The sequence below is a fragment of the Oreochromis niloticus genome, linkage group LG2 (assembly GCF_001858045.2).
Source record: "Oreochromis niloticus isolate F11D_XX linkage group LG2, O_niloticus_UMD_NMBU, whole genome shotgun sequence".
In the NCBI taxonomy this organism is placed as follows: domain Eukaryota; kingdom Metazoa; phylum Chordata; class Actinopteri; order Cichliformes; family Cichlidae; genus Oreochromis; species Oreochromis niloticus.
This window is the reverse complement of record NC_031966.2, coordinates 23,269,884-23,283,407: the sequence shown is the minus strand read 5'-3', so window position 1 is coordinate 23,283,407 and position 13,524 is coordinate 23,269,884. Positions and strand designations below refer to the sequence as shown.

The 13,524-nt window shown below is 42.9% G+C and overlaps 1 protein-coding gene and 1 long non-coding RNA gene across 51 annotated transcripts in view; one reads left to right on the top strand and one right to left on the bottom strand.

The window, feature by feature from the left end:
* Positions 1–5,693, top strand: part of LOC100711027 (protocadherin gamma-C5) — a 285,882-nt gene extending 280,189 nt beyond the window's left edge. For 47 of the 50 annotated variants that reach the window (XM_019366087.2, XM_019366129.2, XM_019366092.2 and 44 more), the window contains 2 exons: positions 1,819–1,916; positions 3,436–5,693. In XM_019366087.2, the coding sequence (XP_019221632.1) occupies positions 1,819–1,916; positions 3,436–3,719 (382 nt within the window). In that variant the 3' untranslated portion in view covers positions 3,720–5,693. The remainder of the gene's footprint in view (positions 1–1,818; positions 1,917–3,435) is intronic. The other 3 variants (XM_019366010.2, XM_019366030.2, XM_005467649.3) reach the window with 2 other exon arrangements.
* LOC112842441 (uncharacterized) lies at positions 5,533–8,186 on the bottom strand. The gene is made up of 2 exons (XR_003214217.1): positions 7,118–8,186; positions 5,533–7,044 (listed from the first exon to the last, which is right to left on the bottom strand). It is a non-coding gene; the product is annotated as an uncharacterized LOC112842441 (long non-coding RNA).
* Positions 8,187–13,524: the final 5,338 nt, after the last annotated feature.

Sequence of the window (13,524 nt, the reverse complement as noted above, 5' to 3'; positions counted from 1 at the left end):
CAACTAGAGGATATGATAAGAAAATGAATGCTAATTTAGCATGAAGGGGCACAAAATGGCTGCTTCTGGCCTTACCAAGGGTGCTCCTATCCAGTCTGTTTCTCATTGGCTGCTTGGCACAAGACATACATGTTTCTCTTCCTCGGTCTCTCTCTGGCACTGAGCTGAAAACCACTTCAGTGCTTTGGCAGTGCAGTCTGGCAACCTGCGCTTAAACAGAGCCGAGCTTTTGTGTTCGAACTCCTTTTTCACTTTTTCTCTTAATGTGTCCTTTATTTTCTCTTTATTCCCCAGATCAGGCCAATTTGTCTGAGGGCTTTTTTAGTTGGGTTTAAGTAGAAAGGAGCTTTCTTGTTTACATCCTATGCATTTAACACACTGTCTATTGTGCAGAAGTTTTAGATAAGCTGCGAATCCTTAAATATATTTACATTTCATAAAGAGGAATGCAAACATTAAAAAATCATTTGGCATAATCACCCTTTAAAATAACACCAGTCCTGCTAAGTAGAAACATCTTGGCTGTCTCATTTTCTTCTGCCCGTCCATAATAGGCCAGACCGATTTGGTGTTCATGGCTGTGTGGGGGCTATAGCATCCTTTGCATTACTGTAAACAGTTTTTTATGACTCTGGTTATTGCTTTGAGGTTAATGTTATGCTGTAGGATGAGCCTACAACTCTGTTCTTTCAAGCATAAAAAGTTAAACTTAAAAGTGTAACCATCTTGAGTACTATAAATGTTTTCTGTGTGCTGTAACACTGTATGGACTGTCTTGCCTTGCCCCTTTATTACTAAAATTTTTGTATTAGGAAAGTAGCACTTGGGACCTTAGCTTCACTATGTCACTGTCATTTCCAGCTGCACATACCAACAGAATCTTTTACCCATGGCCTCCACTGAGTGTCCTGAGGGGTTTTATTAGCCCATACAGTCAAAAAGCCTTTGTTTCAACACTCTGACCCACTGTTTACACGGCTGAGAGTAGTTAAATATTACTCTTTTTTTTTTTTAATGCAGTGCTGGTGAGGAATTAGCCATACTACTGCTATAATGGTTTTAAATGATGTTTGAGTCTCGTGCAGGGCTTCTAATGAAGTGAAATGACATTTATCTATATTTTATGATCGTTTACCAGTAGCATGAAGATAGCACACTGTTGTTTTTTGACACTAAAAATCTAAAATTGGGGGTTTATTAGCACTTTGGGAACAGACTCAAACATTGCGACCTAGTTCTCAGTTGCAGAGCTTGTGTTGCCGTGTTACATGCGTGGGAATAGAAATACGTAGGTGAGCATACTCAAAGCATACAAGTCTGCTTTCTCCGCTGTTACCCCCACATGCAAATTACAGCTTTTAAATAAACCAGCCTTTGAACATGAAGCCCGTCCAGATGGAAATGTTCAGCACTCACTGAGCGCTGCATGTGCCACTATGCAGACAGCTATTTCCTTTAAAGGTGGGATCATTAAATACGTTTAATCAGATTTACTAGACGGCGCATTGCTCAGGGTCATACTGGCGAGTGTGTGACCGCTGTACAATTAATGTGTGAACACACTTGCTACCATGTGTGTGTCCAGAAGCATTTGCACATGCCTTTACAATAATCTATTAAGTGTGACTGTGTGTGTGTGTGTGTGTGAGACACACCCTGTTTTGCGTACTATACATCCTGTATTATTCTCCTCAGGCTGTGTATTTCACCATCAGCTGCTCTGCTTTACATCATCCTGTCAAGCTAAACACACATAGATCCACTGGAGAGGAGAATTTATTTACATGTGTTCTTTCCCAATGTTTTTTTTTTCCACAGGGCAACTGGAGGACCTGAGGTTGCCATGGGAACTGGCCCCTGGCCCCAGCCCCCTACTGAAGCTGAGCAGCTCCAAGCCCTGATGGCTGCAGCCAACGGTGAGTCCTATACCTCGTCACCTCTTTCCTCCCTCCTATGAGTTCCACCATCTCTTTTCCAAGCCTATTTATTGCTCGTCTTCTCATCAGGATGCGTGGGAAGTGGTGGTTTGTTTAGCTTCCTGTTTGGTTGGAGAGCAACAAGCCAGACTCAGTCATTGATAAAGCTCTGCCTGTCCACGCTGGCGTTTCCATTTAGTGGACGTGAACCTAGTATTACTACCCACAGTTTCCTTGATGTAGTAAAGCTGATTTGTTGAATATAATAACACAACAGTGAGACACGTTTCCACTGTACACACTTATCACATGTTTAATGTTTTACTATAAGCAGTGAGCTATAAGGGCTACTCTTACATTTATGTAACATTAAAGCCTATATGATTCCCATATGTTACAACACACATCCTCCCCCTCCTGTCCTGTCCCTTCTGTCCCTGCAGTGACTGCTTAGGCAGCACTGAGGCGAATTCACGCAGTGACTCATCTTCAGGCTTTGTCATCGCATAGAAAAGTACGCAGCAAATAGCAGGATTACCAAGACCAAATGTAGCGTCAGGCAAACACAAATTATGCAAAGATGGTGATGATGGAGAGACGAATGTGATGAGGTTTATTGGCAAACAGATTCAAGTCGTCACTTCCAGTGTTATTTCACCACCAACCCGTCCCCCCCCTTTCTTGGACACTGGGAACAGGGCCCTGGTGTGTGACATTTTTTTCCATCACAGGGAAATGGCGAGATGGTCATGTGGTGGTAACCTGCATGTTAGACAGAATGAACAATTTGAGCCATCAGGGAGGAAGGAACAAACTGAGCGTGTGATAAATACTGAAGGTCATCTCTCCTTTGTGCTTAATGTCACTGTGCCAATAAACACAATGCAGGAACAATTCATTTAATTAGCGCTCCACTTCAGAGGAGAAGGTAATAAAAAAGTGTTCTCTCTAATGACTTTAGCTCCAGCACAGTTAGCACTGCAAATGTCATGTGCATGTGTGTATTTATGGAGGCTGAGATGAACTAGAGAATGGGGGAGGGAGGGTTTGTGTCCCTGGCTCTGCAATGCAGGGGCTGTGGGAGAATTATGGGCTGAGCAGCTACGTCATGCGCACTCACAGAAACAGGGCATGCCTGATTTTTTTTTTTTTTTATTTTAAGAAAAAGAAAAGGCAGATAAACAGAGGAATAAGACATTTTCAGCAACCACGTTAAACAAAAAAGAAAATCCTCTTCACTCTTGTTCATATTTCTTCTTGTTCATATCTTCACTTTTTAGGTTCACTTACAGTCTCTTTATGTTTTTGATTGAACTAAACCTGATGTTCAGACTGAATTTCCTTTTACTCTCCTGCACAAGGTTTAAAAAAGTAGTATAATTTCCTTTTATGTCCCATTTAATTTCACCACTTCTGTTTATACTAGATATTCTTCCAAATGCTTTTCTAACAAGTTTCATCCCTCTGTCCTCTTCCCTCCTCACCCCTTGTCCCCCAACTTTGTCTCTCTTCCCCCTAGAAGTGAGTGAGGCTACAGCCACCCTCGGGCCCGGCACTATGGGCTTGAGCACCCGCTACAGCCCCCAGTTCACCCTGCAGCACGTGCCAGACTATCGTCAGAACGTCTACATCCCAGGCAGCACGGCCACCCTCACCTCAAACCCCCAGCAGCAGCAGGCCACGGCCCAGCAGGCCACCCAACAGGCACTGCCCCCTCCTCAGGCCTCGGCTCAACCAGAGCCCCCCAAGGCCGCCCAGACTCCAGCCTCCAAGAAGAAGTCCACCAAGAAGGAGAAGAAGTAGATGTGAATAGGTGAAGGAATGATAAACCTGGGCCTGATCTGATGAGAAATTAACCCTCCACACCCCACCATTAGATATCTTAAATATTGACAGCAAATCACTTGTGACCACATGGGCGATTTTGAAAGTTCTTTGAAAGTGTCTTGAATGCCTCAAAGAATCTGAATGTGTTGAAAGCTGTTAGTGTTTCTAACTTGTGCTGTGCTTAAGGTCTATTATTGTTCACATAACCGTTGTTGGTAGATATATTTGGCTGGGTGTGGGGGGTTACTGCCCCCCGCCCATATTTCTTTCTTTTTTTTTTTGGCAAAAATACAAAACAAAAACTTGGACAAAGAGATTCAGTGTAAGCAACCTTGCTGGGATGACAAGGCTATACGCAGCGATGTATTCAGAAATGAAATGTTAATGTGTTTCACGTTGGATTTTTTTGTGCACTTTCCATGAGGTGGAAAGTCACCTGTTGTAAAGTACGTTAGTTGCCATCCATTAGATTGCTAATAGGGTCAGCATTGCTGGGTCTTAAAGCGTTAAGTCCTTTGACTTTAAGGCTGTTGTTTGACAAGTATTACAAACTCTTCTGCATGCTCATTAAGGTTCAAACCACATATACTAGTTTAGAATTGCAAACTATGCATTGCAAAAGCAGAGGAGGAGGACATCTTGAATCTATTATCGTCCCTCCAATCGCAGGTCAATATAATGCACATGTAGCATTTACTTGACACAAAATGAAAATTACTTTTGTAATCGCAGTTTAAAAAAAAAAAGATTTTAATCTTCTGATATTTTTATGACCTGAGCATGCACCCAGAGGAAGGGCTGGCAAAGGGTGGGGGTTGCATGGCGCTGTGTCGTGGAGTCACGAGCCATGCTGTCCATATCAGTGGTACAGCAGCAGGGACTGGCTTCTTCTGCAACACCTCCAGATGGGCACAGACATGTCTTGCTGCCCCGCACCCCCCTGCCCTCCCCTCCTCACACTCAGCTCGTGTCCCTCCCTCATTCACCACCCCCATATTGAGAGCCAAACAAAAAGAAATGCACTGTTAGTATTCTTAAGATGATGTAGGGGTTGTAATCACTTCAGTCTTTAGGGAAACATGTAGATGTGGTAAACTTAAGTGCTTAGGAGTTTCTAGACATCTTGCGGGCCTTTAGGGCCTCGATGGAGTATTTTCCTTCATCATCCTTAAGTGCTGAAGAAACGTCTTGATGTGGCACAGTATCATGTCTTTTCTTTGGGAGATAACGATTCGATAGCATAGAGAAAGTGTTTGTATAAGATATGAAGTTTTTACGTTGCCGTCTATCCTTCTGTCAGACTCCTGGACACGTACAACAGCATGAAGAAAAAAAAAGGCAGCTTGCAGGGTGGGTTAGGGAGAGTGGAAGTGATATGGTGAGAGGTAAACAGACTGAGGTGGCACCATTGTATCGATCAGGGGGTGGGAAACATCCTTGGCTCTACCCACTGAATGTACAGAGGAACCACAGTTGACCTGCCCACCCCAGAAACTCTCTCAAATGCACTGACTGTAGTAGAGGTCAACAGAGCCAAGCGCAGTTGTCCCTGTTGGTGAGGAGATGCCACTCACAAGCCCTTTGAAATCTCTCTCTTCCATTGACACCAATGGGAAACCTCAACCTCTTCACCACTCACCTCTCCCCCTCTACTCCCTAGTCCTGTGAGGCTCTTCCCCACTGTAAATAAACACGAGTCCTGTCGATGGTATGAGCCAGGTGTTTGTATAGTAGGGACCATGTCCAACATTTTCAAAATAAAAGTCCCTCTCCACAAGGCGTGGCTTACTACTGGAATGTGTTGCATTTTGTTTTTAAGAAAAAAAAATTAAGAAAACCACAGTTTAAAAAAAAAAACAATAATAAAAAAAATTTGAGATGTTCTTCAGCAGTTTGTGTTGCAATGTAGTAACTAAGCACCATGGAAGCCAACTAACACTTAAGTGTAAATAAATGATAAAGATAACTTTAGATAAGTAAAAGAAGTGACACACGTAGACTAGTTAACTTGTGGTATGTGTTGCGCATATTTTTGTGTTTATTTTCTCTCTACTATCTTTTATCACCCTGTAAAGATACAAAACAAAAGAAAAAAAAATATGGAAAAGTTTCTATCCTTCTGTAACCTCTTAATGTTCTTTTGCGGTGATTTTATCTTGTGCATTTGTGAAAGAATGCCTCTCATTCTCTTTCTGTCCATATGAACAAATGATTATAAATATTATATATGTGTAAGTCCGTCCGCTGCTGAATTAATCCTACTCTATCCTGCTGTATTATCTTTCTTATCAAATGCTTAAACCCCACGCTATACCCCTGTGTTACTCTCTTATTTTTATGCTAATATTTATATTGCTGTTTTATTTTCTCTTGAACACTGACATTTCAAATAAAAAGATTCATTTTAAAAATACTTATCGTGTGGTTTGTGTTAATGCTGCTGTTTCTCATTTCTCTCACAGGCTAGAGACTGAGTGAGGTAACTCTGAGCATCATTACACTGTTAACAATATTAATGGCACTCGCTAAACAGTTTAAATGCTTTTTGGAGTTTTAACGATGTGGCTGCAGCACTACTAATTAACCCCGGAAGCCTTTTTTCTTCTTTAATTTCTGGTTTCTTTAAAAAGCTAACTATGAAGCTACAAATAATTTACAGGAACTAGAATGGCTTAATCAAAAACATGTTAAATTGATTATATAAATTCTGATCCTTTTTCAATAGGACTCACAACTACAGCTGCCAAAAAAAGTATTCCTTGTTTAAAAAGAAAAAGGACGGCACAGCTTATTAAGTAAGTCAGTAAAATTAATTTATTTAGCATCTTACTAGATAAGGATATGCTTCAGAAAAACAATTAGCAAGCCTATACAAATAAGTATTAAACTGCTCTTTAAAAGTTTCAATAGAGTCCATTGATCTCAAACGTAATGGTCTATAAACTGTTTCCTTCTCCAACTCATTGATATTAGAGCTACACGCTCTTCTATCTTTCCTCTTGCAGAAGTTGGGGCCACCATAGGGAACATGCCTGCACATGCTCTTTGGGCCTTTCAATAGATCTTACACAATAACACGTCCCTATAAATAGCTCATGGGACGTCACTAAGCAAAACAAAAGGAGCAACCCACTGCTGCAGATGTTGGGGGATGGAAGGAGGGACTGAGAAACTGGAGGGATAGAGAGGATGTGTCGTCCATGAATCAGGTCGTTATGCCTGCTGTTGTGGGTTTTCTGAGTCAAGGTTACTGCCTGAAGATTATGCAAGACCAGCGGCTACTGGAGCTATTTAATCATACCTGAAATGACAAAGAACAAGCCAGTTTTTCCACACAACAGCATTCCACCATCAATCACTGTAGATTCACATACCCAAAATGGCCGTCTCCTCTTGCCACTTTCTTCTTGAGTTATATGGTTGCCACAGTAACCATCAGCCCTAGCGCTGGATGCTTTGCTCTGTTCAACACATCTTCATTACAGATATATCCAGTGGCCATTATTGGCTCTGCTCAGGGCCTGGCTGAGCTGAATGACCTGCGGAAAGATAAACATATTCAGCAATTAGTCAAACCTGGCAACCGACTGAGCCATATGTAGAGAACATGGCAGAGCTGATTGGAGAATATCCCACACACACAGACACAAGGAGATGAGTCAGAGGTAATAAGGCACTGTGGGTTTGTCCCCATTTGGAGAAATAAAATACGAGCTTCCATTTTAGAGCCTATTCTGGTTCTAACAATGAAAGGAAACTGAGGTGCTGTTCATATGGGTATATAATGCATATACAAGTAGGACTTAAAATAGCTTTATAGTCTCTTTGTCAGCTGATGTTTGTCATCCTGTGAGTCATACAGACTCCTGCTGCCCTGACTGTCCCCATGTGTCACAAATTTCCCCAAGGGGAGACCCAACAGAATGAGGAGATTGTTCTTCCGTTGCCCCTTTATGTCCCCCACCCCATCTCGCTTAATTGAGCACATTCCTACTGATTATACACACACAGAGATGCACAATAGTGTGACACACAGTTACACACGGGCAAAAAACTTCAAATCAGTGATGTATAGCAGTCGCAGACTAGAACCTGACAATGGGCAGCCTGTGTACGATAACAACATTAGTGACACAGCCTGGACGCAAACCAGAATACCAGGCTTCGTCATATCCTCAAGTGTGACACATGCACATGGAAGCAGAGATGTGGCAGCCCACAGAGACACTTACACACCCAGACATTCAAAACATACCCACAAGCACCCACAATAATTAAAATGTATTGTAATTTGAGCTATAATTCCCATCACACGTGTAGATAAGAAAACGGAGGTTTCTCTCTTCCTCCTCAGTGTGGGAGCTTCCAGAAACTTCCCGCGCAAGGAAACAAGGATCTCATTTCAGGCCAAGGAAGACTTAATCAGTGTGAGGAAAGAGCAGGATGTGACGTAATGGGTTGCTAGTGGCGGGACAGGAAGTGAGTTTCCGCGCCCGTTTACTGTTTTTTTTTTTAACCTCACAGTAGTGAAATCAAAGGAAGGAGTCCCCCCCTCCCCTCCCCCCTCATCCTCCTTCACTGGCTTCCTCTCTTCTTCCTTCCCTGCCCCCCCCCCTTCTCACTCCAGCAGCTGTCTCTGCAGATGTAGGGTCACCACATGTTGGAGGACAGAGGTCTGTTTTGTGGATATGCACACTGGAAGACTGAAAGGATAGGGGGGAGGGGGAATTAACAACCAGTCATCATAAGCAGAATCTAAATCCCGATGACACACTTATTGAAAATTTCATCTGAAAGTTTCAGAGACCCAGAAACAGCAGCAGGAATCTTGCAGTGCAGAGCCAGAGAAAGAGAGAGAATGCTGTTTTTAGGATGAACGTTCCTTATAAAAGATTAATTGACAGAAAGGAATGGAAAGTTAGTTTTCTGATGGCACTCTCCGCCAGCTCTAAAAATAACCCCTGAACAAAAGCGTCGGATAACACCACATAATTTGTCACGTTTGAACACACACATATCGATACACTTTATTGCTCTTTAAAAGTCATATTTTAAAGACAAATATCCTGCTAATTTTCAAAGAGTCTGCTTTCATTTATTATTTCAGCAGAGAGGAATGTGTTCATAGGGCAGTGTTAACAGGGAATCTGCTGCTCTTAGGCAGAAAGAAGAAGGGGAGGTCATTGAGAAGGAGCATTGGAGCGCTGGAGCCTGAACGTTGCTAAGGCTAACACTATCCTGATTTAAAGAGACGCAGTAATGTGCTGGCTGCTGGCTCGACTAAATCACAGAGATGGAGCTGTAGCAATGTGGAGGAAGAATACAATGCTCCCTTTCAAAGCCACAAACCCTTTTTCTCTTCATCTGAAAAGCCCCCTCTCTCCTCATCTCTCTCTCCCCTCATCTTCTTTGCCAAGTGTTCTCGCTCCTGTTTTCTCAGCTGGGAGGATGGAAATGAGACAGCGGGGAGACAGGAATTGAGAAGGGAAAGACAGACTGAGGGAAAGAGAGGGCTGACATTAGGCTGATACAGACACAGGGTTAATTGCTTTGTAAGCCAGTGAAAGAGAAGAGGGAGAATATGAGGACTGCATCAAGTCAAAGGTCACAGACAACATAAAATAAGAAAGTGCAGTTTGTTTTTAATTTCCCCAACAGGATGGAACAATGTGTGTGTGTGTTATTTTTTTAGGAGATCAAAAGCTTCCATCTGGTGTAAAGTGGTTTAAGGGCATCCTCTCCCCCCACCTTGTTTTTTTACACACTCTAATACCCACACACACACTAAAAACACACACACAACACTCTAGCATAACCCCAATCCCTTTTAACAACCATACACCCCATGAGCAGTCCTCTACCCCGCTCCCTATGCAGCTACCACACCCCCAGCACAGTGCAGAGGATCTAATCCATTGCCTCCACCAGCTGCGGTTGTCATGGTAACCGAAAATTCCAGATTTCCATGATGAAGGCTGGAACAGAGAGGAAACCAGAAAATAAAATGTTCAAGGATTCAACAAAGAACGCCAGTTTACTCTTTGTTTTCGCGGGAGTGTGTGTATGTCTGTGTGTGCATTTGACACAGCTGCATGTGAAGGATGTTGTGTAGCATGTATTAGATTTTAGACATACCAGAACATTAACTGAGGAGGTTAAGTGTGTGTTTGGGAGAGAGGAGGGTCTGAAAGGTCGGACACGCTGTGAATGCGCAGCTCCTCCAGACATGCAGACATTGACACAGAGGCATGTCGACAACTCAGCACCATGGCGACAGGTGTTGCCGCGGAAATAGTGCAGCTGCTGCATGGATATTTCGGGCTAATAAGCGTGCATCATCAAGCAAGTCTCTACTTTTCCCCTCTCTCCCCACTGCACCGCTGTGTCCCCTAAACTGCCCCTGTAACTGATCCCCTTTCCAGTAGAGTCATGCAGTATTGTTTAGAAAATACGTCCAATTAAGAGAGAATCTCACGGTCTTCAGGGAGCATACACATCAACAAATTTATTACATGTGCTGACATAGCTTGCACAAAAACCAAAAAAAAACTAACTTGCTCAGTTCTTGAATTGCTGTTGGTAATAACAAGGTGTGAAACCAGATGGTTTCTGTCTAAAACTAACTGGGACACAAACCATGTGTCAAATTCACCCACTAATATCAAGCACCGGCTATCAGGGTGAATGCTTTCCCTTCTGGAAATCCCACAAGCATCTCCAGAATGAGTAGAAATGCAGCCACAGGCTTTAGACAGAGAGCCTACAACACACACACACACACACACACACACACACACACAGAAAATATGAGAATGTAGCATATTTGTGAAACCCCAGGGAAAAGCAAACTGGGCATCAACACTTGAAATCATCAACTGGGATCATGGGAATGTTTTAAGAGCCATATCTCACATTCTGACAGTCATCTAAATGTCACCAGTGTTGGTGGGACATTCTGCTGCATGCCACAACCTCTGGGACAGGTGTTAAACCCATCAGCAGAGGAGGAACCTCTGAATTTACTCTGGAAACATGGGAAATCAACTCAAATACAAGACATACCAGAGGTTCTAAGTGATCACTGTACCAGATAAAAATGTACAATAAAAGCCAAGCACATTCCTACAGAAGAAAAGTGCATTATCTGTTATAAAGATATATTAAAGGTGCCAGGAGAACCTCATAAAGGGAGATAAGAGCTAAAAGCCAGTGAAAATATTTGTTCTCTTGTCTTTGCTTTCTGATGCAGTGCAGTCAGACTGTACACAATTAAACTTCCCAAAATGGTTCACTGCCTCATTTGGAAATTTGCAGGAGTTGTGACTAGCTTGTTTGCATGGAGGCGTGTGTGCATCAACAGCAGGCAGAAAACAAACCTCTGAGAGGATTAATTAGAAAATACTGCAGGATGTTCTGGGAAACGAAGAGGAAGAAGACAGAGAAGGGGGGGCAAGTTCCAGTGCCCTAATTTACTGCTCTCATGATACGTCACTACCATCCCTCTCCCTCCCTTCCCCAGTCTCTTTGTTCTCTCCCCCAATCATATTCTCCACATTTTTGGCAACACACAAACCTAATTTATTTGGTCAAATTCTTTCAATGTTTCACCATTATTTTTATCTCTATTATTGTCACTAGATCCATTTTCTTCTTTCTTTATTGCTAAACCCAGATAACCAGACTCTCTGCCCTAGATAAAAATGGAGGTCTGTCAGTCTGCCTTTGTGACTCCGCCTGACGTCCATCCATCTACTGCTTCCCTCCACTCCTCTCTTTCCATTTGAGTGGGTAGTGGAAGTCCACAGAGTTCAGTTTGTGTCACTCGTCTGTCGGTGTCCATAAAGCTCAAATATTCATGCGCCCGTTCCGCGCCATGCAACAACAGATGATGTCGGAGTGCGAAAGACTCCCAGTTTCCATGGCAACCTCCAACATCCATTCCCCTCTTCCCCCTCCCCTCCGCATCCCCCTCCTCTCTGAAGTCAGTTGGGTGGTAGCGCGGGATGGCGGCGGGGATGATTACCTCTCTGAAAACACGCAGCAAAGCGGGGGGGCATTACAGGGAGTAGCTTGCTAGGATGTGAGGGATGGAAGCAGCAGATTTTTAAAAGGTGGAAGCCAGAAAGAAAAAGAAAAGGTCTGGCCTGTGTGGATTGGATGACAAAAACAAACATCTGTCTGCTGATGACCAAGATAAATCTTTATGTTCTCCTTCACTTCATGTGTTCCCTCTTTGTCCTTTCCCTGCACTCCCACCCATAAAGATGCAGAACAGCACACAGACTGTAAGCAGCTTACTATAATACAGCTCCATAAAGGCTTCCAATACTTCTCCTTTACCCCACACCCTGCCTGCCTACCCGCCTGTCTGCAAAATGAAAGGTAATGCAGCACACTGCCCCCTATACTTCAAAATCAAGCTTGTCTGGACCTTTCTGTTCTACAGAACACATTTGGAGTAGTTGCTGAATGGAGCACTTGATCCACCCTATCCTCTTCATTATTAGTAAAGCTGTGCCTCGTATCATCTGCACTGTAACTGTCCACCAATCTCAGCTTAGCTGTTTACAGGCCTGATCTTTCCTTCTCATCTCCCCTGCTCTGGTCTTTATCCTATGCCTGACTGAGCATCATCCGCAGTGTTCACTGCCCTCTGTTTAAGATATCATTCCTTTCCAGCTGCAGCCATTTGTCCACATCTGTGTTCTCTCCCTCTATGTGGGTCATTGTTTGCCATGGTTGCTTCTGTCTTTATTTTCTTTGTCCCTCCCTTTACTCTTGTTATGCTACTCCAGCTCTCACTTTAAAATGAGAACAATCCCTTGTAGGGATTGAAAAAATAAACCTTCTTAAAACCCATGTTTTAAGAAAGGGGAGCTGTTGGAAATACATGGCAAAGGATATAGAAAAGAGAAATAGTGTATATATGGGGATGTTGAAACAAGCGAAAGAAAGGGAAAACATTGAGGTATAGCAGTGAGAGGTCAGGATGGCATATAAGGCACGCAAGAAGGCTTAAGGAAAATCAGGTATGGGTACTGATTTTTGCCAGCAGGAGGTTAAAGTAACCACGGTAACCACTCAAAGAAGTGATGTCATTGTATCTAATAGGTGCTTTGCATGGAGGTGGGATTTTCTGTGTCTTCATCCTCAGCAGTTTGTTACATATTAAGAAAGAAAGGTGCTGAGGTGCTGACTGGAAACATCTGTCCTAATGAATCTTCTTCAACAGCTGATTTTTCTTTTATTGCATTAACCTATTTGGTCTATAATGTGCTCCTTTCACCACTGAAGTAAAAGAATAACTTGTGTGTCTGATCTGGTTTGACCTTATAAATAAAAGCACATACAATTATTTTACCATCAACATCAAAAAATACAGTCAACTTCAAATACAATATAAAGCATCACTCCAGAGATTTATCTGTAAATAAAGATCGGTATCATCTGGACTAGGAACAGTAATGTGCCTGTGAGACTGTTTAACCTGTAAATGTCACTGCAGATGTAGGATTGTCATCCCCTGAGCTGTAGGACACACACATGGGCACACAAATATAAACATAAAAGAGATGCATGAGCAACAAACACACTTATGTACCACACCCACAGACTTACTGCCCCCAGAGGAAATCAGAGGGCTGCAGGCTCAGCTAATGTAGGTCAGCTGACTGACAGCTTACCTACATCACACCAATGTGTATGGACATATAGGGGGCAGGAGGGAGTGGTGAGCATGCATGTGTGCACACACAGAATAAAAAAGTTATTACTGGTCAAG